Here is a 20,571-nt window from a genome sequence, read left to right on the forward strand (position 1 = left end):
AAGTAATGGTGTTGACGGCTACCAGCAGGTTGGATCTCTTCAGCTTGCTTCAGGGGGGGTGAAGTATACCCGCCCAAGAATGCGATTGGGGTCTTGGCATATGCTTGTCGGATCTTCCCAAGGCATTTTTCTTCTGCTGTCGGTGCGCCGAGGCCAACTGGCGTATATATAAAATAGATCTCTCCCTCGAAGCTGCTTCTTTCTGGTATCGCGACCAACAGACGTTATTCACTGGCCCACATGCGAAGCCGGCGAAATAACTGCATTTTCCCTTGCAGTCGAGAATGCAAGAGAGAGGGTGGTGCTTAGGGCACCAGCTGTCCGGAACTCCCCAATCCCTGTGTATATAATCTTGATCCCGTTATCGCAATTGTATGCTTGCAGGGGCCGTGGCAATTAAACTCTTCTCCTTCCTCTCGTCTGCGTGACAAGAGAAGCCTGCGTAATTTCCGCAGTTTCCTCTACGGCATGGAATACCTGTAGGAAGTGCACTGAATGGCAGCGATGCCCTCAAAGAGGCCGAGAACCGTATATACGTGTCGACGTCTCCGTGGCAACCATGGCGCTCTGGGTTTTCACCTCCTTCGCCACCAGAAGCCCATTCAATTGCTGCATTTTCCTTTGTAGTAGCGGTACTGGTCTTGGCTGAAGTCGGATCGACATTGTCCGGGCCAGAGGCGACTTTGTTGACGTATAGGGGGGGTTACGACAAAATCGAAAACCGCGTGATATCAAGCCGAGCCACATGTCGAAATGTCTTGTCTGAAGTAGCTCGCTGGAAAATGCTCCTCAGTTGGGAACATCTCCCCTTTCATTGCTCCCGAAGACAAGCCCATGTGAGAGGAGAAGCCCACGTAATTGCATCTGGTCTAGGGATCGGGAGGTGGCACAAATGTGTGCTATATATATCGTAATGCGGCGGTGATAAGAGCTGATGTGGTGATAGCTGCGAAAGACACAACCTCGTTCAGGTTGAAGTATCTGACTGATGCCATCAAACATGTTTGGCGACCATTTGTCCCTTCCAAGGATGTGCTGAAGATATATAATGGGTGGACCGCTGCACGGATGGGTGAGTCAACAAGTTGAGCAGTTGCTCTCGACACTCCGGAGCCGCCAATTCCATTGCTTGCGTGCAGCGACAAGAATGTCCGGCCCTTCTTGCGAGATGAAGCAAGGAGCAAGACCAACGGAGGCAGGGCATTGATGAGCGCCAAATCATTCAGAGACTCAGACTCACGATCCACCAGTCGCTAGCGGCGATGGTACTCATCCATCAGAGCGGTCATCTTCGTCGTTAAAGTACTCGGCCGACTGCAACGACGGTTGCGGTGGTGGTTTCGGTATATAGAGGCGTCCAGTCGGTTCAAAGAGGCGCTCCGTGCTCGAGGAAGATTTAAATGGGGTATACAGGTGGAACACGGGATGAGGTTGTGCTAATCTTTTTGCTTGAGCACCTCATCGTCCCAGCTGTAGTTCTCTGGCATCGCAATCGCTTGCCTTTGTTGAGCGACCTCCAAGTCGCCTGGACCTTCGCGATGATACTGGGCAGGGGTCGGAGCGACAACACCGCGGGGAATGATGTTGGACAAAGTATATATAAAGCCCGTATCGACAGATGTGCCGGGTATATAAAAGTCACAATGGTAAGAGTTCTGAATGGCTCCGTCCAGTACGGCCCAACATGAGGGCAACCGCCAGTTCTTATAGTCGTGCTTCATCATCGATTGATCAGCCATTCGCAACGACAGTTACTTGCTCTCTCAAGTTTGCAGTATGTTTTCTCTACGAAGAAACTCAGTTGCAAAAACAGGGTATATTGTACCAAATCGTAACTATCCAAGCTTGCACCACAACGCCTGTCCTGTGTATCACCTGCAACACTCCGACCCGTCCCACGCAATCATTGGCTCCAGAAAAGAATGTGATAAAAACAGAAAAGCTTTTGTCATGATTAGTTTGCTCCGCTAGTGCTTATGCTCCTCGGCTGTCTCATTGTGCGCTGATAGCTCCGCAGTAAAACCCTGAGGGGCAAGACCGGGGGACGCCGGGTATCCGCTGTGCTGGGAATTCATGCTGTTCCTCTGCGAGTCGGGCACCGACGGGCTCCCCTGCGGGTGAGACCATCTGGGGTCGTAAGAGACCTGCGAGGCGGTCGAGTTGCGGTAGCTGTTGCCAGCAAGGTTGGGGCTTGGCTGGGACTGGTGCAGGCTTGGCGATCGCTGCGGGTGATAATAGTCGCCCGGGAGCTCCATGGGGATGGTCTGCATGGATGTTTTTGGCGGTATCGGGGGCGCATAGTTGTTGGTGTTCTGAAACGGTGGCGGAGGCGTCTGCGCCTGGGCCTGTGCTTGCTGCATCTGGTACGGCGACTGGGGATACTGAGATCCGCTTGTTCCCGGGCGCGCGTACTGATATGTTGGTGATGGCTGCGGCTGCTGCTGAGGAGGGTATTGGTAAGGCTGAGAGTAAAGAGGAGCAGGACTCAGAGGACCAGGGCCGGGAGGGAATTGGTTGTCGGCGGCCATGGTTTGCTGTCGCAGAAGCTGATTGCTCATGGCGTTTGATCGATCGGCAGGGTTGACGGTCTTGAGCTTTCCGTCCTCAAACATGCCCTTAAGAATGCCGGCATCAAGCAGCTCAGCCTTCTTGACCATGCGGTTAACCATCTCCACACTGGCCTTTCTCGATTCGGCCTTGACAAAGCCCATCATGGTAATGTTACACTTGAGATCGACGTCGGTGCGCAGATACAGTCCCTCCTTGGGTGCACCCAACTCCTCAAGGCCAAGCTCGGGCTGCTCGGGAGGTTCAATTCCTGGCTGGTTGCCCTGGACGCGGTAACGATTCCTCATGTCGACGCCGAGAGGGATATAGATGTGTGACTGCATACCCCAGGGCATATCGTGGAAGCAGCCGTTGAAAGTGAGCTTGCCCGAGCCAATCTTGCCCATGCCGGGGATATACTGGATGCGCTCGGTGATCTCATACCAGGTGCTGTAGTACTCGTCGGCGGCGGCATTGCGAGGCGCGGGAATAGGCTTGTGCGAGATTACGAGCGGGTTGAGGGTGATGATCTCACTGTGGGAGTGGAGGAGGTCGATGGCGAGCTGGCGAGGGATGAAGCCGGGAATCGGCGTGATGATGGTGAGGGTTTCTTTCTTGCGCAGCATGGTGACGTCGGCTGGTGATGTCTTGAGTGGGTGTTTGTGTTTGGTGTTTCGTTTCGTTTCTGGAGCTGTTTGACCTTGGCTTCGTCCTCGTTACGTCGCACGTCGTCGATATGTCAGAATATTCCGTCTCTTTCCAAGCTTGATTCGTAAATGATAAGCTATTGTGCGGGTTGCTCGGGGTTGCTGAAGAGAGATTTTCGGTCGCAACGAAGCAAACCCAACTCGCGGGGGGAGACAAGAAGAGGGTTCAAGCCGATCGCAGGAAGAGGGGGGAGCGTAGGGCATTAAAAATTATCCCCGGCCTAGCAGCAGCAAGCATCAGTAGCACGAGCTCTCTCTCAAGGAATAGCGATCGCCAGCCACACGCGCAATCCCCCTCCCATCCATGAACGCCAGCGGTTCAAGGGTGGGAGGCGCTAGCAAGCCGCCACGAAGGGGATGATGACGTGAGATGGACCGGTTTAATTCGCCGCGTAGCCCTGTGAGGGCTGATCATTGGGGCATCGGAGCTGGTCCCCCTTGTAGGATTTTCCAATGATCTCGCTGCGATGTGCGACCCGGGTTCGTCATACAACAGGACAAGTCGTCAATGCCATGGACTCAACCCTGACGCCGTAGTCTGGGCAAGCAAGCATCGGCTGGCCAGTATCACCAGGGTCCATGCTATGGACAAGCATCGGCCACCATCTCCAAGCCCAAAAAAGCCAAGACTGCGCCTTGTCTTGCCTCGACGACCGGGGTTGGGTCCCGCTGACAGATCTTCCATTCGCGGCACTTGGTAAGCGGGTGGCATATCTTCCGGGAGCAACGCCTCTCTCTCGTCGGCGACTATGCCAGCGCAGCAAAAGCATTGGGTAACGTCTCCATAGCGGCTTCTCGATCGTTCCCTCCCGGGCCGCTGCTGTTCCGTCCGCATGATTCCATCCAAAACCTTGCCGTGTGATGGTCGGACGCGCGGTCAAGAGAGGCTGGGTGAGATTTGGTTGCGACATGGGAGAGATTTAGCGTCTGGGCAGCCGATTTAACCGTTGGTTAAGGTTTGGGCACGTGGGTACCCTAGATCACACTCAAAAGGACCTCAAAAGGACCTCAAGCTGTGCCACAGCATTGATTCAATTAAATCAGATACAGTAGCAATAAAAGGGAGACGATATCAATCTCTGCTTGACCGACTTTACTAATGGATGCCCTCCTCAAACGGCCCTTGTAGTGGTTGCATATGCACCTGCTTGCACTTTGTGTGGACCCCGCTGATTCCAGAATCCAAAACATGCCGCCTTTTCAGCCTCTTTTTGTTATCTCGTGCATCTATACTGCCTAATGGAATATCAATACTACAGAATCCCTCCAAAATCAGATGATATCAATTTTACAGCCCGTCCAATGAAAACACCCTGCCAGAAGCTCCTCAAGCTGTGGGCTTCCTCCCAACCATCAGGTACATGGGTGTAAACAACTTCCTCTTACCACCCTCAACCAGCGCATCTGCCGCCTTACCCAAGCTCTCAGCAGTCTTTCTCGTTCCCTTGGGTGCGATCCAAAGACTCTCGAGAGCACCGATAAAGTTGTGCATCACCAGACGACCCCATTTGTTCATCCGAAACACGGTCAGCATATCAGCGAGAGACTGCGCGTATCGCATGTCGCTGTCTAGCGGCCAGTACCAAGGTGCAGGGCCGTCATCGTTGGCCGCGAGGTCCTCGTGCTGCTCAAGCTCAAAGCCTGCATCCTTGATAGCTGCGAGGCCATCTGAGATCTTGAACATCTGCGCAATGCCGTCGCCTTGCTCAATGTCGAGCCGGATACGTCGCTGCTCGAGATCATCGTTGTCATACTCTTCCGTCATGAGCCACTCATAAACTCCAAAGACACCGCCGGGCTTCAGAACTCGTAGGATCTCGCTGTAGACGTCTTTCAATGAAGGGGCATGCACGGTAGCTTCGATGGCGTAGACGGCGTCGAAAGAGTTGTCGGGGAACGGAATTTTCTACAAAGCAAACACTCTTGGTAAGTAACCACGCAACAGAGAAGCAGAAAAAGACTCACCATAAAGTCTCCTTGCACAAACTTGAGTTTATGAGATAGACCCTCCTTGTCTGCATAGACCCTCGCCCGCTCGACTTGATACTCGGTGATATTCAAACCCGTCACGTGGGCACCCGTGAACTTGACAATCTCACGAGCAGGACCACCGACACCGCAGCCAACGTCAAGGACCTTCATGTCCGGCTTGATTCCCATGCTGTGGGCTAGGTAGTGCTCGTGGCGAGCTATGGCGCGGTGAAAAGTCTCGCCGTAGGCGAAGCGGCAGAAGTGAAAGCTTTGACTCCATCCGTACTCGTAGAGATCTGTGGCCAGGTTGTAATATCTAAACAATCAGCAGATGGCCATGAATTGGAGAATCAAGGAACTCACTGTCTTGTGAGGCTGGCATAGTTGTCGGTTCTCTCCTGTCGAACTGCCTGGACTTCGTCCTCAGCCTTCTTGTTGTCCCAGTACTGAAAGTAGTCGTCAACGGCAGCGGCGTGGGCCTTGTTGTCCTTGTTCATCATGGCACGCATTCCACCCTTGGAGTTCTTTGACTGTCGGTGAAGAACACTGTCAAAGGCATGGTTTCTCGCCTCGTCGTAGGAAATGAGTTCTGCGGTAGACATTGTGCCGAGTTGTTGATTCTGATGATCTGGTTGTTGGATTTGGAAATATGATAGTTAAAAAGACAGTGAAAAAGAAGACTGATTGAGTGAGAGATGGAGAAACTTCAGTCAAGAAGAACCCTATGTTTATATAGAACTGCTGTGCCCTCGTAGCGGAGGCTGGCTTTGATACTGACCATCGCTTAAGATTGAAAGCTCGCTGACCAACTCCATAACCTCCTGCGGCTCGCTTCGAATATCTGCCTCTCATCCATGTTGTTCTTGCTGCAATCCTTTTGCGAAAACGAACAAGAATTACGATAGAGCGTATCGCTCGGTTACGACTATCCGCGGGTTGATCCAAGCTGGTGTTTGGTTGAAATCCCGAATACGAGATCCACAATGAGGCAATCCGAATGCGAAGGGGTTTGAGGTTGAGATAACCGAGTATGGATCTGGATAGGAAAGATCTAGGATCTTGACCGATGAGATACTTTTCCTCCAATTGGGTTAGGAAATATCGATCCTTCGATAATGGGCCGCGGGTTTTTCGTAGTTGGTCGGATTGGTAATGATACGGCGGTAAGTCGAGATTTACATGTATAAAGGGCCTACCCGCAAGTAGGCATGAATCATGCTCACTCCTCCATTCTCATTAGCTTTGACGCATTCTTTGATATCCCTAAGAACCAAAATATAGCGATTCTTTGTCAGTTCTATAGTATTAGGGGATCCGTCTTTGTCGCCGACCTGTGTTGGGGGAATACCAAACATCTCTTCTTCTTTACTGCCTCAGATTACCGTATGGAAACACAACAGGTAGCAGGGGGGGCTCATGTTTGGAATAGTCTTAGATGAATCGGCTTGGTATATTCAGAGAGCACTACTTTGGTGACACAGAAGTTTCAAAACGAAACGTTCATGCCCTCAAGAGCCGCCAGGGAGGGGTTAGATGTCTTCAAGCACAGCCACAGATGGCCTCTTGCCGTAGAGAATCGTTTCTACTTGCCATAGAAGTAGTCATGATGCTGCAAACAGGCTGTTCTACCGGAGCTGACAAGCTTCATCCAGAAAGGACTTTAAATGTCCTCACGACAGCCTTCATCCCTGGGCAACCTCCTGAATCGTCTTGACAAACCTCTCAGGATCATGAGCAAACCTCCCCAAAAACAACCCATCAACACCATCCTTGAGCTTCTCAAACAACCCAGGTCCCGCACTCCCCCCGTACAAAATCCTCGTAGACCCGCTCCTCTTCTGGATGCTCTCCAGCTTCCGAATCGCAGACGTGACCCCGACGACGTAGTCAGCGGCTGCTGGCTGCGCTGCTCCGATTGCCCAGACTGGCTCGTAGGCAAAGACTACTTCGGCATCTTCCGGGACGGCTGATAGAACGGCTTCGATCTGGGTTTGGCATTGGGTCACGGCTGTGGTGTGGGTTTCGCCCCGAGTTTGCTCGCCGATGCAGACCAGGGGGATCATCCCGTTCCGCGCGGCTGCGGCTGCTTTCTTTGCGGTAATCTCATCTGTTTCACCAAAGATTCGACGTCTCTCTGCGTGTCCGACCTCGACAAGACGGGTTCCGACTTCGGCTAGGACTGAAGATGATACCTCGCCTGTGTAGGCGCCGCTGTCCTCCCAGAAGGTATCCTGAGCACCGCACCAGATCTTGTGGTCTTTGACTTGGTTGATGACTGATACGAGTGTGACGTGGTCGGGGATGATGAAGACGTCGATGTCGTTGAGGACTGAAGAGTTGGCGGAGAGGAGCTGCAGGAGCTGATCGACATACTCCCGGGTACGGGCGGCGGAGAAGTACAGCTTTGTCGAGACGCCGACGATGCGGCGATTAGGCCGTTGGATGGATGCCATTCTGATTCTGTTATGAGAGACTCCAGTAAGTGATTCAAGCCCTCACTCGAACTCAGGCCTCACTAGGCAATGTTGTCTCGGTAGGTGAAGTTTTCGAAGGTGATGATCGCTTGCTGAAGGACAGCGGCCAATGCTCAGCTTGGACCCAGCTTGTTCAACCAACAATTGACGCTTTGATGATTATATTTGGTTGCACAAGTAACGAACCATCAAGCAGTATTTATTCTCTATTCCTCAAGGTCATGTGAACATTTTAATCGCTCCTCGATGACATCCACCCCGCCCCCGTCGGGCTTCCGAGAAAGGAAATCCGGCACCTGCGAATGCGGAGAGAGTCCATCACCGGCTATCCGCATCTGTCCGCCCTTAATTGCCTACAACGCTTAGAAGATGGCCAGCGCGTTTGGAGGTGATCCAATTAGCCCCGGCTGATTCAAAGGCGACGAGGTGATCATGAAAGAGTACCGCTTCTTCTCTTTGCAGTATGCGGCCAGCTTGCTCAGATCCCACAGTTCGCCGATTGACATGCCAAAGAAGCTGAGGCAATATGTGTGAAGGACTATGCCACATTAGCCAATGCTCTCAATCACTCAGACGGTTGACTTACCTAGATCCTTCATCCCGCCGATCGATCCATCAGGCTTCAGAGGAGGAAACGCCTCAAAGCTGCTCGAGTCGGATGCGGCAGCCGAGAAGCGCTTGTTCCAAAGCCATCGCGCAGTCTCCTCACAGCCGTGTAGGCCGGACAGTTTGGCGGCGGCCATCTTGCCCAAGCCCACAGGGTCCATCTTGTCGACGACTTCTGTAGCAGCGGTTCTCACAAGAAGGACATCGCCGGGCTGGAACTCGACACCCTGGTGTGCGGCACAGGCTTCCAGATCCTCCACAGTGATGCGGTTTCCGTCAAAAGGGTGAAACTCGATACCCTTCTCCTCAGCGTAGGCAGCATAGTCAATCAAGACACCTCTTCCTGCGATACATCCACGTGTATGCCAATGATCCAACGTCGGCATGGTGTTTGACGCAGTCGACTCAGCAGACAAAGCTTCCTTGTTCGGGTTTGCGCTGTTGTAAGCCAAGCCAGAATCCTGATGCTGAAAATGGCACAGACTGTCCCATTGACTGCTGCCCTGAGTATTAAAGTCGAGCTCATCATCCCACGACTTGCCCTGTTCGAAAGGAAGCTCAGCCAGGCTTTCGGGGATGTACAAGACTCTGTGCTCAGCTGCCTTGCGCCCGGGAATAGCAAGCTTGTTCATGGCATTGATGGGCCAGCTTGGACAGGTTAGCGTTGTCATAAAATTAGGGAATTCTTCTTACTTGAGAGAGATTGAGACTCCATCCTTGACTTCTCGAGCGGCGTTCTTGACAACCTCTGGGGTTAAGAAGTTGAGTGTTCCGACCATGTCCTTTTTACCGTCTTGGTCAAAGACACCCCAAGCACAACCTTTGGGCATGCCTTCAACCTTTGGAAGGTCATCATAGTCAGGAACCGAGTTGAGATCGAAAGGCATGATGAGTCGAGTTCAAGTCAAGTTGAATGTGTCTCAACCTGTCATTGGGGAAGCGTCCAATTTATCTTCATCGCTGCCTGGGCGGTGAAGCCTGTTGTTAAGGGCAACCCTCGAAAACTTCAGCCTTGAGCATCTTGGAACAGATTGTCCACGATCGATAACGAGTCTTTGACTCGTTTAGGATCCAATTATGAGGCGCAGTTCTGATATTCGTATAGCTTCATCAGAATCCGAATACGTCTGGATCCACTGGCTCTCGTCAGCCACTTTCACCTGGTAGTCCATCACATATTGAGACTAGTACTTTGCTTGAACCTGTAGATTTTTGTGTGCAATCATACTATGTAGGTTCATACTATGCATATATACTATTCATTACCTTCTTCCAAGGCCAAACATCTTGACACTATTCTGCCACGCCGCCGCGGCAACCTCGTCAACACCACCACCCTTCAACCCAGCAACAACAAACGCAACCCTCCCAATTGAACAACTCTCGTTCCTTTCCTTGATCATGCACTTTGCATCCCACTTGTCCTTCTTCTTGGACGCAGGAAGAGCCTTGGCATTGACGCAGTACCGCTTCACAACCTCCGAGGTCGACTTGAGTTCCCCCCACGGCGCGTCCGTCTCGATCTGCAGTGAGCCCAGCGGAATCTTGGACGCCATTTCTAGACTCTCGGCGTCCTTGAAGCTGAAGCCGTTGACGCTCACGTCGAGGCCCATGGAGACGAGCTTCTCCATCTGCGATGTGGAGCCGACGAAGCTGTGGACAAGACCGCGGCGGGGTAGCTTGTCCATGTAGGGTGTCATGATCTCGACAAAGTCGTCAAATGCAGCGCGACAGTGCAGAAACAGCGGGAGATCCCACTTATTCTCAACAAAGAGGTCAAGCTGAGCCTTGAAGGCACGTTTCTGCACGTCCTTGGACGCGTGAACCTCTCTATCGTAGTCGAGGCCCAACTCCCCAAAGGCAGCGATGTGAACTGGATCCTGCGCCAGCGCATCCTTGACCTTTTGCTCCAGATCGCTGAGGTACGCCTTACCACCCTCGTCCAGCTCAGAGGCATGGTACGGGTGCACACCAATGGTGATGTAACACTGCGTAGGGCGAGACTTGGCGATGGCCTCATTGTAGGGCACATCAGCGAGGGACATGCCGGTGAGCATGACCTTGCTCACACCAGCCTCCTTGGCCCGTTCCAAGGTATGAACAAAGTCTGGTTCGTGACATTTTTTTCCGCGGTAGATACCCTTGAACTCATCCGCAGTCGCCGTGACGGCCACCTATAACAACGGTCAATGGGACAGGTAATAATGATTCATAACTCTCGGGCTCACGTCTGCGAAGCGAAGCTCGGTCGTGGGACCCGCGGGGGCGGCTGCGGGGAATGGGGTCAAGTCGACGGTAGGAGAGGAGGACATGGTTTGTACTTTGCATCAAGGTGAATGAATTGGTTCAGTATGAATGGCTCAAAAGGGGAAGGGAGGGCGTCGTCTTTAAGTTGCTGCGGAATAGAGTTCGCCCGCATACCTTAGCACACGGTCATGAAGATATCATGCTGCATCGACACTCGATAAACTCGGATGTAGGCACACCTAGAAACTTCCCCCGATCCACGACCACACCCAATCAGACGAGAAACCCTATTGTCTTGGCCTCAATTACGTCAGCTGCTCGTAGGTGGAGGTGCTTCACAAGTGCGGAGATATCTTGTCCAGAAGCTTCACTGCTAACGAAGGGCTTGATTCAGTTGTTGCTGCAAAACTCCTCCCTAATCCACAAGCCAAACTCCTCATCGCCACTCGTCAAGAAACAAACCTCACACACCAAAGACCAGACCATACCAGACCAGACCATTCTTAACCCCCTGACTTTTTGGCTTCCAGTATCCCCAAACACTCCAGGTACAATGGTATAACCCCGTACAAACCGTCCTCAACGCGCCATACAAGCTTTGAACGGGAATTCGTAAACATGCCCAAGAATATCCTCCTCCCTTCTTCGTAACCGCATCTCCCCGAGACGCGTCACGCAAGACGGCTTCAGCCAATGACTAGTTCGCTAAGCCCTCATGATTGGGCCGACTACGAAGAATCATTTATAACCAGACAGAGAGCGGTAAAGACTTGCAACGACGCCATGACAACATCACGCAGTACCATGTTCGCCAGAGTTGAAAACAGTCAGAAGCAGCAAGGAAAAGCAGCGAGTGACCAAAGCAAACGGAAAGAAAGCATAGCAGCAATTAGCTTAAATGAATTTGAACTGATGACAATCCACCGGGAGGGGGACCGAAAATCTCCAACGCCAATCATGATTCAGACCAAGGGAATGGGGTGCGTGGTGTCGTATCGGAAATCCAGAGCTGCCATAAAACTTAAAGAGCCATGATCCCAAGTCAAAGGCAAGATGGGTATCATCGCATTCGCTAGCCACGGCAGGCAGTCTAAATCTGCGAGACACGATGGCTAATGACAAGGCAAGATAATTGAGTCCAAGGAAAAAATAGCGTGGGGCGTTGGTCGTATAAAAGCCCCTTCGTCAACGAGTTGGTCGTGATCAAATTACTGGACACAGGTTAGAGATGCTTCCTTCCACATGTTCCGTGTACTACTCACCTGGGGAGGACCGGCGGGTCCGGGGGGGCCGGGAGGTCCGGGAGGTCCCTGGGGACCAGGAGCAGGGCCGCCAAAGTGCTGAGGGCCGTAGTTACCGGGACCGTGGCTGGGCATGCCCATGTAGTGGGGAGGGGGAGGGGCAGGACGGTAGGGAGTACCTACGCCAGAGTTGTTCTGCGATCGGCCCCAGCTCAGGCGGACACGGGAGTTGCCAATGGGGTAGCCCTGCATCTGGTTGATGGCCATCTCGGCGGCGTGACGGTGGACGAACTGGACGAAACCACAACCCTTGCCAGGAGGGATCTTGACATACGTGATCTCACCGAAACCCTGGAAGAAGGACCGCAGCTCGTCCTCGGTGACGTAGCCGGAGAGACCACCAACGAAGACGGTGGTGTTGTTGGGATCAGTGAACTGGTTCATCTGGGTAGCGGGGTTGAAGCCACCGTAGAAGCCCTGGGCTCCGTTCCACATCTGCTGCTGGGGCATAACACCGCCGCCCATCATGGGGCCGTTGTGCTGGCCGTGGCCAAAGCCGTGGTTGCCACGGTTCTTGGGGGTGGCGGTAGAGATGCGCATGGGTCGGTTGCCGCAGTAGACACCCTGCATCTCGACAAGAGCCCGCTGCTGATCGTTCTCGTCGGAGAAGCGGACGAATCCGTAGCCACGGCTCTGACCGGACATGGCATCCGTCATGATCTTGGCGGACTTGCACGAGGGGAAACGGGCCTGGAACAGGGACACCAAAACGTATTCGTTGACTTCAGGGCCGAGGTCGCCAACGAAAATGCTGTACTCGGGGCCACGGTCGTCCCGACGGTCAACGAGTCCACCACCAGAGGCCCAGTTCAGCTTGAATTGACGAGAGCTGTTGGGAACAGGGGTGCCGTTAAGGCCAAGGGCCTTGGTAGCAGCGTCGGGGGACTGGAACTCGACGAAGCAGTAACCAGCGTTGCCGGAGTTCTTGTCACGGATAACCTTAACATTGACGGTTTCACCGGCGGCCGAAAGGAAGACACCCTTGATGAAGTTCTCATCCATCCAGGGCTCGAGCTCTCCCATCCTATTCCTCAGTCAGCCATGATAGGCCTATAAGCCAATTCATCCTTCAACGTACCAGAGAGTCGTCTTAGGAGGCTCCTGGCCAGCGCCCGGTGGAGGGGCAACGGCTCCCATGTCGGGGTTGGGAGGGGTGCCGTTGGGGAACGACATTTGGTTGGCAGGAGCGCCACCATTGGCAGGGACGCCAGAGAAAGGAGCGTTGAGAGGGTCCATTTCGGGCTGGATAGAATGTTAACCACAGTTGATCAGCAGACGAGGGTTGACCAAAGAACTAGTATCCTGCGACGGTCGGGGAGTTGCGGCCATTGGCTCGTAGTGTGGGCGCGCGATGTACCGATAGTCGAGGGTAGCTCAGCTGGTCGAAGATGCACGTACCGGTGTCGAGAATGCTCAGATGATCAAAGATGCGAGAGCGAAAGGTGCAATTCTGCGGTGGTTAGCACACATGGCTATACTTTGCGCCCAGGGATTCGACCTACCAGAAGACGTCGCGAAGCTGAGATGAGCAAGGCAACAAAGAAAGGAGGCTAAAACAGGCGAATTAGCAATCTGTACCAGCCTTGATACGAGAAAGCGCATCAAGCCAGGGCGCTGGCTATGCGAAGTGGTAATGTGGGAGAGAAAAAGCAAGTGGGGAAAAGCGAGGTGGGACAAAGTCAACAGAGCCGACGCTTCGCCGTGTATCCAGACCCAAGGCCAGAGCCAGAGCAAAGAGAAGGATGCCGAGGATATGTTGGACAGTGCTGACAGTGCCCGCCAGAGAGGCGCTGGCGCAACAGTGGTTGGTGAATCAGCAACCAGAAAATCATCCCGCCCAGGAAAAATTCCATGTCGGTAGGATCTGGAAAGTCCGCGAGTCGCGGGACCTTGAAAATCCATCGCCAGGTTTGTTGATGTCTTGTCCGGTGGAGGATTCGACCATCAGCTCCTCCGAGGGCCACATTGTCCGATGACTCGACAGCCTTGGGGATAGGCATCGCAAATCAATCATCACTTACCGTGCGTGGTAAAACTCGTACACGTCGTAAACACAAGTCGTAGAAGAGCTAGAAGAGGCCTATCAGCGTTTGCTCTGTCAAGTCGATTGCGAGAACAAAAAGGTGTCAAGAAGCATGCGCATGCAGTGGGAGGGAGGGGAGATGTCGAGTTGGGAGGCGCTCTTGCTGCGACTCGGGAGTGAATCCTTTAAGTAACTCGGCTCCTGCCACTTCCACAACGTCACCTCGAGCAGTGTGACAGCTCCCAACAATTATGCTGGCGCAGAAGACAGATCTTGAGGCTTAATCTGGGTCATGCCGCATCATGGTTGCTGCCACTCAACACTGATGACTCAGGTACCCGTGATCTCGAACCTTCAAGACAAGAAGGATTCCCACCGTCCGGCGCATTAAGGGAGTTAAACAGAAGGGGAAGAGGGGTCTGTTTCTTACCGTCGAGGAATCGAGTGTACCGAAAACGAGCACAACGAAGTCAGTCGCTATATTTGGATCGTAAGACCTTGATCGCCAGGTTAGCACAGGTATTGGAACCAGCGACGTCGGCGAGAATCAATCCCCGACTTTGCCACCAAAAGTTTGCCTACCTTCACGCCGAGTCTATTCCCAAAGGGTAGAATCTGCAAATGAAACCGGGATGTGGGAACGAATTGGAAAAAGACTAATGTCCAGACCCAAGACCAAGACTCCGAAAAGTAGTCGTACAGATGTGAATCAAGAGTCTCAGACGCCGTCACGCCGGTACTAGCAATGAAATGCTTTCGAGTGATTGAGGTGCAAAACGCGAAATCGTCGTTCTCACACGGGTTGATACGCTTTACCAGAAATTCCAAAGGAATGTGGTAAGATAGCTGCAAACGTTCCCGAAATGAGCTGAACCTGTTGTTGCATGTTAGCACTATGCCCGGGGATTGGTCAAATTGCCGCCGGCCAGGTTGGGCATGGGAAGTGGCTTTGGAGGTGCTGATGGAGGCCGTGATATGGCTCCGGTTTTGGGCTGATTGAGATTGTGCTGACTGGTTCGCCAGGAGCCTCAGGGTCCAGTCCCACCATCCACGGGCAAATGGCATTGCGAGGTTCCGCGACTCCAATTCAACCCGGGTCCTCGAGGGTGCCTTTCAAGGAGGAACCAGGCCGGCACTCATCAGGTAGCGATACTGGGCGCAGGATGCCCAATCTCCAGACTTCCACCAGGAGGAATAACACCGAGCCAAGCGGGGTTGTTGTGAGTTTGCGCCTTGGACATCCAACAGTATGCTCCGAGCCTGAGCAATGCGCTTGATGCCCGTCGTTCCACTATACTGTTCGGGTTTCAAGGGCCTTCTTTCCAAGCAGTCGACTTCTGGCGCATCCTGGGACCCACGGAGCGGTTCGGCGCATTGGTATTGATTTCTGGAGAATATGACGATGGCGATGGTGTTTTGGCTTGGCAAAGGTGCGAGAGTGGTCGTCGCAACGTGCTCAATCATGCGACAGTGGTGCGAATCTCGAGAGTGACGAAGCGAGAATGCGACAAATAGAAGAGGTTGCGCATCTAGCGCGAAGACGGACCGAAGCGCGCGATCGAGGTCGAGATAGGCGTTGCGGGGAGGCGATCACAGTCGAAGTGTGTCCGCGATGTAGCAGAACCAACGCTCAACGCAGTGGGGCGGGGCTGCGATTCATCAAGGTCGATGCCTCGATGGACTCATCAATTCCATAGCAGACTCCAGGCGGCTACGGACTCGGCCGTTGTGATAACGTTCGCATCGTTCGTCATGGCGCGCGTAGTAGACAAGATGATGCCAGACTCTCTCGATCTCACAGGCCTCCACCAAACCACAAATGCCAACCACAAGCACACAACACAATACAATGCAGGGAATCGACGGACAAGGGGCGACGAAGAAAAGCATACTCACTTTTAGGCGCCAACAAAAACAACAGTAACTGTCACAGCCAACTTTCCGAAACACGCGCAAGGGAAGAGCCGTGAAAACCGTGATGAGGACAAAGATGATGGAGGGGAAGAATCAGAAGGAGAGTCGTGGGATGAGTCGTAATGCGGGAGACGGCAAAGAAAAAAAGGCAAGAGCTTTTTTTTCTTAACCTTGCCTTGTTTGGGCCTTGGTCTTGGGAACAATCGGGGGCACGCGGGGACGAGGGTAGGGGAAAATTATCGACCAGGGGGTGTGGGCTGCCGTATCCGCCGACAAGGGGATCTTGGATCTTGGAGTGGGCGTGCTAAGGGTGGCACTGAAACACGGCGACGGACGAATGACGCTGAGAAGTCGCTGGGCGAGTGACGGAGCGGCTGCAGGGCGTGCGGTGCGGAACCCAGATGAGATGGATGATGGCAACGGTAGGTTAGGTACCGTAGCGCAGAGTAGCGCAGAGCAGCGCACGCAGCGTGGACCTGGGCAAGCAGGCGCAGCAACGGAGACTCCGTAACGCGACCGACGCGGACAAAGCGTTTGGTTTGGCGACCGAGAGCAGCAGTAGACAAGAAGCAATGACACAAGGGACGACGACGACGACGACGGGAATGACGACGGAGACGGCGACAAGCGACGACGACCAAGGATGCGATGGATTGCTTTTGGAAGCAGCAGATTTTTTACGACAGGTCAGGCAGACAGGCAGGCAGACAAGGCACTGGAGGAGAAAAAAGGAAACAGCACCAGCGACAAGAGAGGGGGCAAGGGCCAGGAAGAGGGCTTTTTGGAGAACGAAACGCACAACATCGAATTACTTTTCCAGTGGAGGGGAAGCCCCCCGAGGAGGAGGCTCACTGCCCTGCCTGGCCTGTGAAGATGGTGGTGGGAGGGCGCAAGATTTGCCCTGGGGGTGGGTGTGTCTCGAGAAAAGTGTGTGTCGCCATGTGGAGAGAATGGAAGGGAGGAGAAGGAGAAGGACAGAGACGAGAGCTGTGGGCCCTGCCCTAGCTGCTTCTCACTCCTCGCCGCACAGTATCGTAACTTGATGCACCCGGCAGCTTCAGTCTCAGCACGAGAGCCGGCTCCCATGCCATGCCATGTCACGACGAGGGAGATGGTCAGAGAGTGCCGACGAAACATCAGAAACAAGCCCATCCTCATCTCGTCACCAGCGACCCGGGACCGCAGAGCGATCGATGGGGGATCCTGGTCGTTTCTTGACGATGCCGGCACAGTCCGTATCAAGTACCGTGGACGGAGCGAGCGACACCGGGTTTGGGGCAGGCTGAGAACGGGTGGGCATCAGCCATGGAAGCTTTTGGTGTGCCTGTTGCGCTGAAAAGGCCTGCCCTGTGGGCTTGAGAAACCAGGGCCATCCCTGACGGCGGGCGTGCCACTATCGTTACAATCCCTTGTGCCCAAGTCAAGTCCAGCAAAGCCAAGTCAAGTCAGCTCCGGGCACCGTTTGGACTGACGGGCAGCCAGCCAGCCAGACGCTGAACGCTGGGCGCTGGGCGCTGGGTGCCGGACGGAGCTGGGCGAGACGAACTAGCTGTACCGTACCCCTGTGAGCGCAGCCCTGCTCGAGGTGGATCATGAAATCATAGGGCATCTGGAGCACTGACGGATGGATGGATTGATCGAGAGGGCAACCCGATCTAGGCAAGGACGCAACCGGCGATAGTCGACCAACGGCAGCGAACTGGCAAGGGCCTGCTCACGACTCGCTTTGTCCAGTTAGAAAGGCCGGCAGCGGCAAGGAGGGCAGCTTGCAGTCATGATTTGTCGGATCGACAACACCAACGTGAGGCCTGAATGACATCGAGACAGATGCAACTGGCCTCTTTTCACAGCCGCGGCTCGTAAAGTTGGACCTTGGCAGCAGCGCGGGCGCGTGGAATGACGGGGAGTCTAGGGCGTCTTCCCGTCATTCTCTGGTCAAGTCGCCATTTGCTTGTGCGGACCAAGTGCGGGAATGTGCGCAACCAAAAGGTAGCGACATTGTCTCAGCTCTTCATTTGACTGAGCATTTTCCTGGTCATCGTGGTCAATTCGTATGCGATGATTCTTCATCACGGAAAGGGTCCAATGTCCGAGATTGCTGTCTCAACCACAAGATTTCTCCCTTGCTTCATTGCGGGCAAGCCTCGTTGTGTCGGACCCTCGTCATTACGACGTGCTACAGGAACAACCAGAGGTCGACAGCTGAGGCGAAGAGTTGTGGCCGAGTTCTTTCCAGGTGTGCTACATATCATTGGCAGGACAAGCAGCTTTGACCAGGCTATGCTATGCTCAATCAATCGCATTGACCTGGTTCCTCGCCACTCTGTATATCAAGAGGGCCAGTGCTGAACACTCTTCAAACCAAGATATTACCCACAACGCTCTCATGCCTCTCAGGCTCGGCGTGTTGTCAGATAGGTTGCTGGCGAACTGATGGCCCGTCTTGTCTCACTTGGACCCTGCAACTCGAGACAACAGCTTGCGATAACTGTTGGTCAACCAACCGTGCGAGTCTCCCTTCGTTCGCATGCTGAATGCGAACCCCAAAGTACTGTACAGTACAGACGCACTGGTGATAAACCCTCCTTCACAGGGTGTCAACTCAAACTGACAGTGTGGCGTGGACCCAATCCCCATGCCGAAATGCCCTGCTCCCAGCAAGATCTCGGTACGCCGCTCATCGGCGCCAAGGCAAACGTGGAGGAAGACGCAGTGCGCTGCACCAGGGTTCAACCATCCTCGTGATAGTTCATTTTTTGCTTCCCACCAACACACACAGGAATTGGTCACTTTCCAGACCCTGTTGATTGCCCGCTTCCACGCCCTCCATTCGATCAAGCAAAGACTCCCGGGCCACCGTTGCGACAACATTGGTTCCTCCACCCGTCTGGATTTGGGACCGTCGTCTACCGAAGCGTGCCACTGCAGCACGCCGCCTCTATCGCCAGCTGAGCAGTCGGCAAATGGGAGGTTTTTCCAGGGCTCTGGACATTGTTGGTGGATCACTTTACGCATGAGAGATTATTTCTTACATCCACCTGCGACTGGACATCCCTCCGCATCCTCTAGCACAGCCAAAGCGACGACATCTTTCGAGCTCGCGGGTCAAGGTCCGGCTTCTCGCTGTGTCCAATGAGGTCGATGATGCTTATGTGCACAAGACGGCGCAGGGCGTTGCCAAATTGGAACGATTGCATAGCAATTTGCGGCCTGCGGTAACTTGTCATTATTGTCATGGCACCAGGCACAGTGGAATATCGAGCTTGAGTTTGTCCAGAGTCTATGCAGTTTCTCGGCTTCATTACAACAGAGCACTACGGCCACTGCTTTCATAGACACAGACGCCCTGACTACCAGCTCCCCAAGCTTTTGGGCTTCGGGTTCCTGTTCTCTAGCTGCATCCCGCATCCGTCAGGACCAGGGCCCTGGATACTGCTTGCAGATCGGCCAGTCCCTTGCAACGCTTCGGCTGGTCGTCAACCTCGGCCGCAGACCGATATGACGAATCGCAGGGCATGCAAAACGGGTCGTAATTTTGATTATCCAGCTCACACACAACCAACAGCATTGACAAAGGTCAGAAGTACAGTCAACTCAACGACTCCAAAACCGCGAGCTGTTTGGTCATCGCGGAGACATGGGACTGGTCAGACTGAACACAGTAGCGTGAAGCCGATGAGATTTTTAGCCATCCATGACACAACACTCGCATCATATCTGACAGGCCTTGTTAGCAAACATCTCCATGTTGCGCCAAGCGGGCGTGCCTTTATCGGTGCGGGGCGCCGTCAAGGGCAAAGCTACCACGCTGTCATCCATGTCGTCTCTGCCCTCGCAAAAGACGTCGTTGGCTCCTCTTGTATTATCAAAGTGCGACAATGGAATTCGAGGACTGTCGAGGTCATCAAGGAAAACAGAGGGATGTTCCCCCGTCAAGAGACAAGTTACTATTACCGTCTCGGATTGAGGTCCCCTTTTCGCCTGCCCGTCCTGCTATCTCGTCAACCGAAACAGACGAGCACTGCCCCCGGTGCGATTACGAAGCGTTTGCATTCCCAAGATTAGCAGCGCGATTGGGTGCAGTAAGGACAGGGTATCTTGATGCCAGGAGCTTGTGGTCATCAGTCAGTGAATTTTTTTTGGTTTCCATACAGGTGAAGTTATCCTTAGTGTGTCCTCATCAACACCTATTGGATCTATTTGCAAAATGCCCAACCATCTTGCCTAGAAAAAGTGAAGATTTGGTGAATATATATCAAAGCCTTTTTAACTACGATTTTTTCCTCGGCCGACAATGTGCGCCGAAGAGCCAGGTTCACGGAGCATTCGGTAGTGGACCAAGTCAACCCGACGTTTCCGGGCGTAACCCTCCCGTGTACAAGGCCGATCTTACACTCAGCCAGCAAAAACCTCAGAGCCGCATTCATGACCAAAGAGACCTTTGTGTCTCTTAAGCCATCTGGATTCGTTTCACTTTAACGAGGCGTGTTACTCTCTAACAGATCAGGAAACAACTACCCAAGCTCAGTCAATGCATGTAACGTTGAGCAGTGCTGTCGCATGGTATCACTGCATGGGGTCAGTAGCTATTTCATGCTTGTTCTTTCAAGCAGGTGATGGCTTGCGCCCATGTCCAACCTTGGGTAGCTGAAGCATATCATGCAGATCACTTTACCTGCCCAATATCAGGACATGAATTCAAGATCCAAAGCCATCAAGTCTACCAAATTTCTTACCTACACCATCATAGCTGACATGCATCATCTTCAGCCTTCTAATCC

The 20,571-nt window shown here is 53.4% G+C and overlaps 6 protein-coding genes across 6 annotated transcripts; all 6 read right to left on the bottom strand.

Moving 5' to 3' along the window:
• Window positions 1-1,967: 1,967 nt before the first annotated feature.
• On the bottom strand, window positions 1,968-3,173 carry LRP88_14080 (uncharacterized protein; the record flags this gene model as incomplete). The annotated part of the gene is made up of 1 exon (XM_083250432.1): window positions 1,968-3,173. One exon carries the CDS (start codon window positions 3,171-3,173, stop codon window positions 1,968-1,970), a length of 1,206 nt encoding a protein of 401 aa, XP_083094766.1.
• A 1,408-nt stretch (window positions 3,174-4,581) lies between these two features.
• LRP88_14081 (S-adenosyl-L-methionine-dependent methyltransferase) lies at window positions 4,582-5,827 on the bottom strand (the record flags this gene model as incomplete). Its single annotated transcript, XM_083250433.1, has 3 exons — window positions 4,582-5,160; window positions 5,220-5,541; window positions 5,589-5,827. 3 exons carry the CDS (start codon window positions 5,825-5,827, stop codon window positions 4,582-4,584), a joined length of 1,140 nt encoding a protein of 379 aa, XP_083094767.1.
• Window positions 5,828-6,907: 1,080 nt separating this feature from the next.
• On the bottom strand, window positions 6,908-7,678 carry LRP88_14082 (triose-phosphate isomerase; the record flags this gene model as incomplete). The annotated part of the gene is made up of 1 exon (XM_083250434.1): window positions 6,908-7,678. One exon carries the CDS (start codon window positions 7,676-7,678, stop codon window positions 6,908-6,910), a length of 771 nt encoding a protein of 256 aa, XP_083094768.1.
• A 383-nt stretch (window positions 7,679-8,061) lies between these two features.
• LRP88_14083 (putative cyclase-domain-containing protein) lies at window positions 8,062-9,192 on the bottom strand (the record flags this gene model as incomplete). The annotated part of the gene is made up of 3 exons (XM_083250435.1): window positions 8,062-8,237; window positions 8,286-8,928; window positions 9,016-9,192. 3 exons carry the CDS (start codon window positions 9,190-9,192, stop codon window positions 8,062-8,064), a joined length of 996 nt encoding a protein of 331 aa, XP_083094769.1.
• Window positions 9,193-9,567: 375 nt separating this feature from the next.
• Window positions 9,568-10,617, bottom strand: LRP88_14084 (TatD family hydrolase; the record flags this gene model as incomplete). Its single annotated transcript, XM_083250436.1, has 2 exons — window positions 9,568-10,479; window positions 10,534-10,617. 2 exons carry the CDS (start codon window positions 10,615-10,617, stop codon window positions 9,568-9,570), a joined length of 996 nt encoding a protein of 331 aa, XP_083094770.1.
• A 1,143-nt stretch (window positions 10,618-11,760) lies between these two features.
• Window positions 11,761-13,089, bottom strand: LRP88_14085 (RNA-binding protein; the record flags this gene model as incomplete). Its single annotated transcript, XM_083250437.1, has 3 exons — window positions 11,761-11,763; window positions 11,815-12,877; window positions 12,932-13,089. The coding sequence occupies 3 exons, from the start codon at window positions 13,087-13,089 to the stop codon at window positions 11,761-11,763; spliced, it is 1,224 nt and encodes a 407-aa protein (XP_083094771.1).
• Between the last annotated feature and the right edge of the window lie 7,482 nt (window positions 13,090-20,571).

Source organism: Fusarium phalaenopsidis (assembly GCF_050370095.1).
Source record: "Fusarium phalaenopsidis strain FUZ10S chromosome Unknown contig_32332, whole genome shotgun sequence".
Taxonomy (NCBI): domain Eukaryota; kingdom Fungi; phylum Ascomycota; class Sordariomycetes; order Hypocreales; family Nectriaceae; genus Fusarium; species Fusarium phalaenopsidis.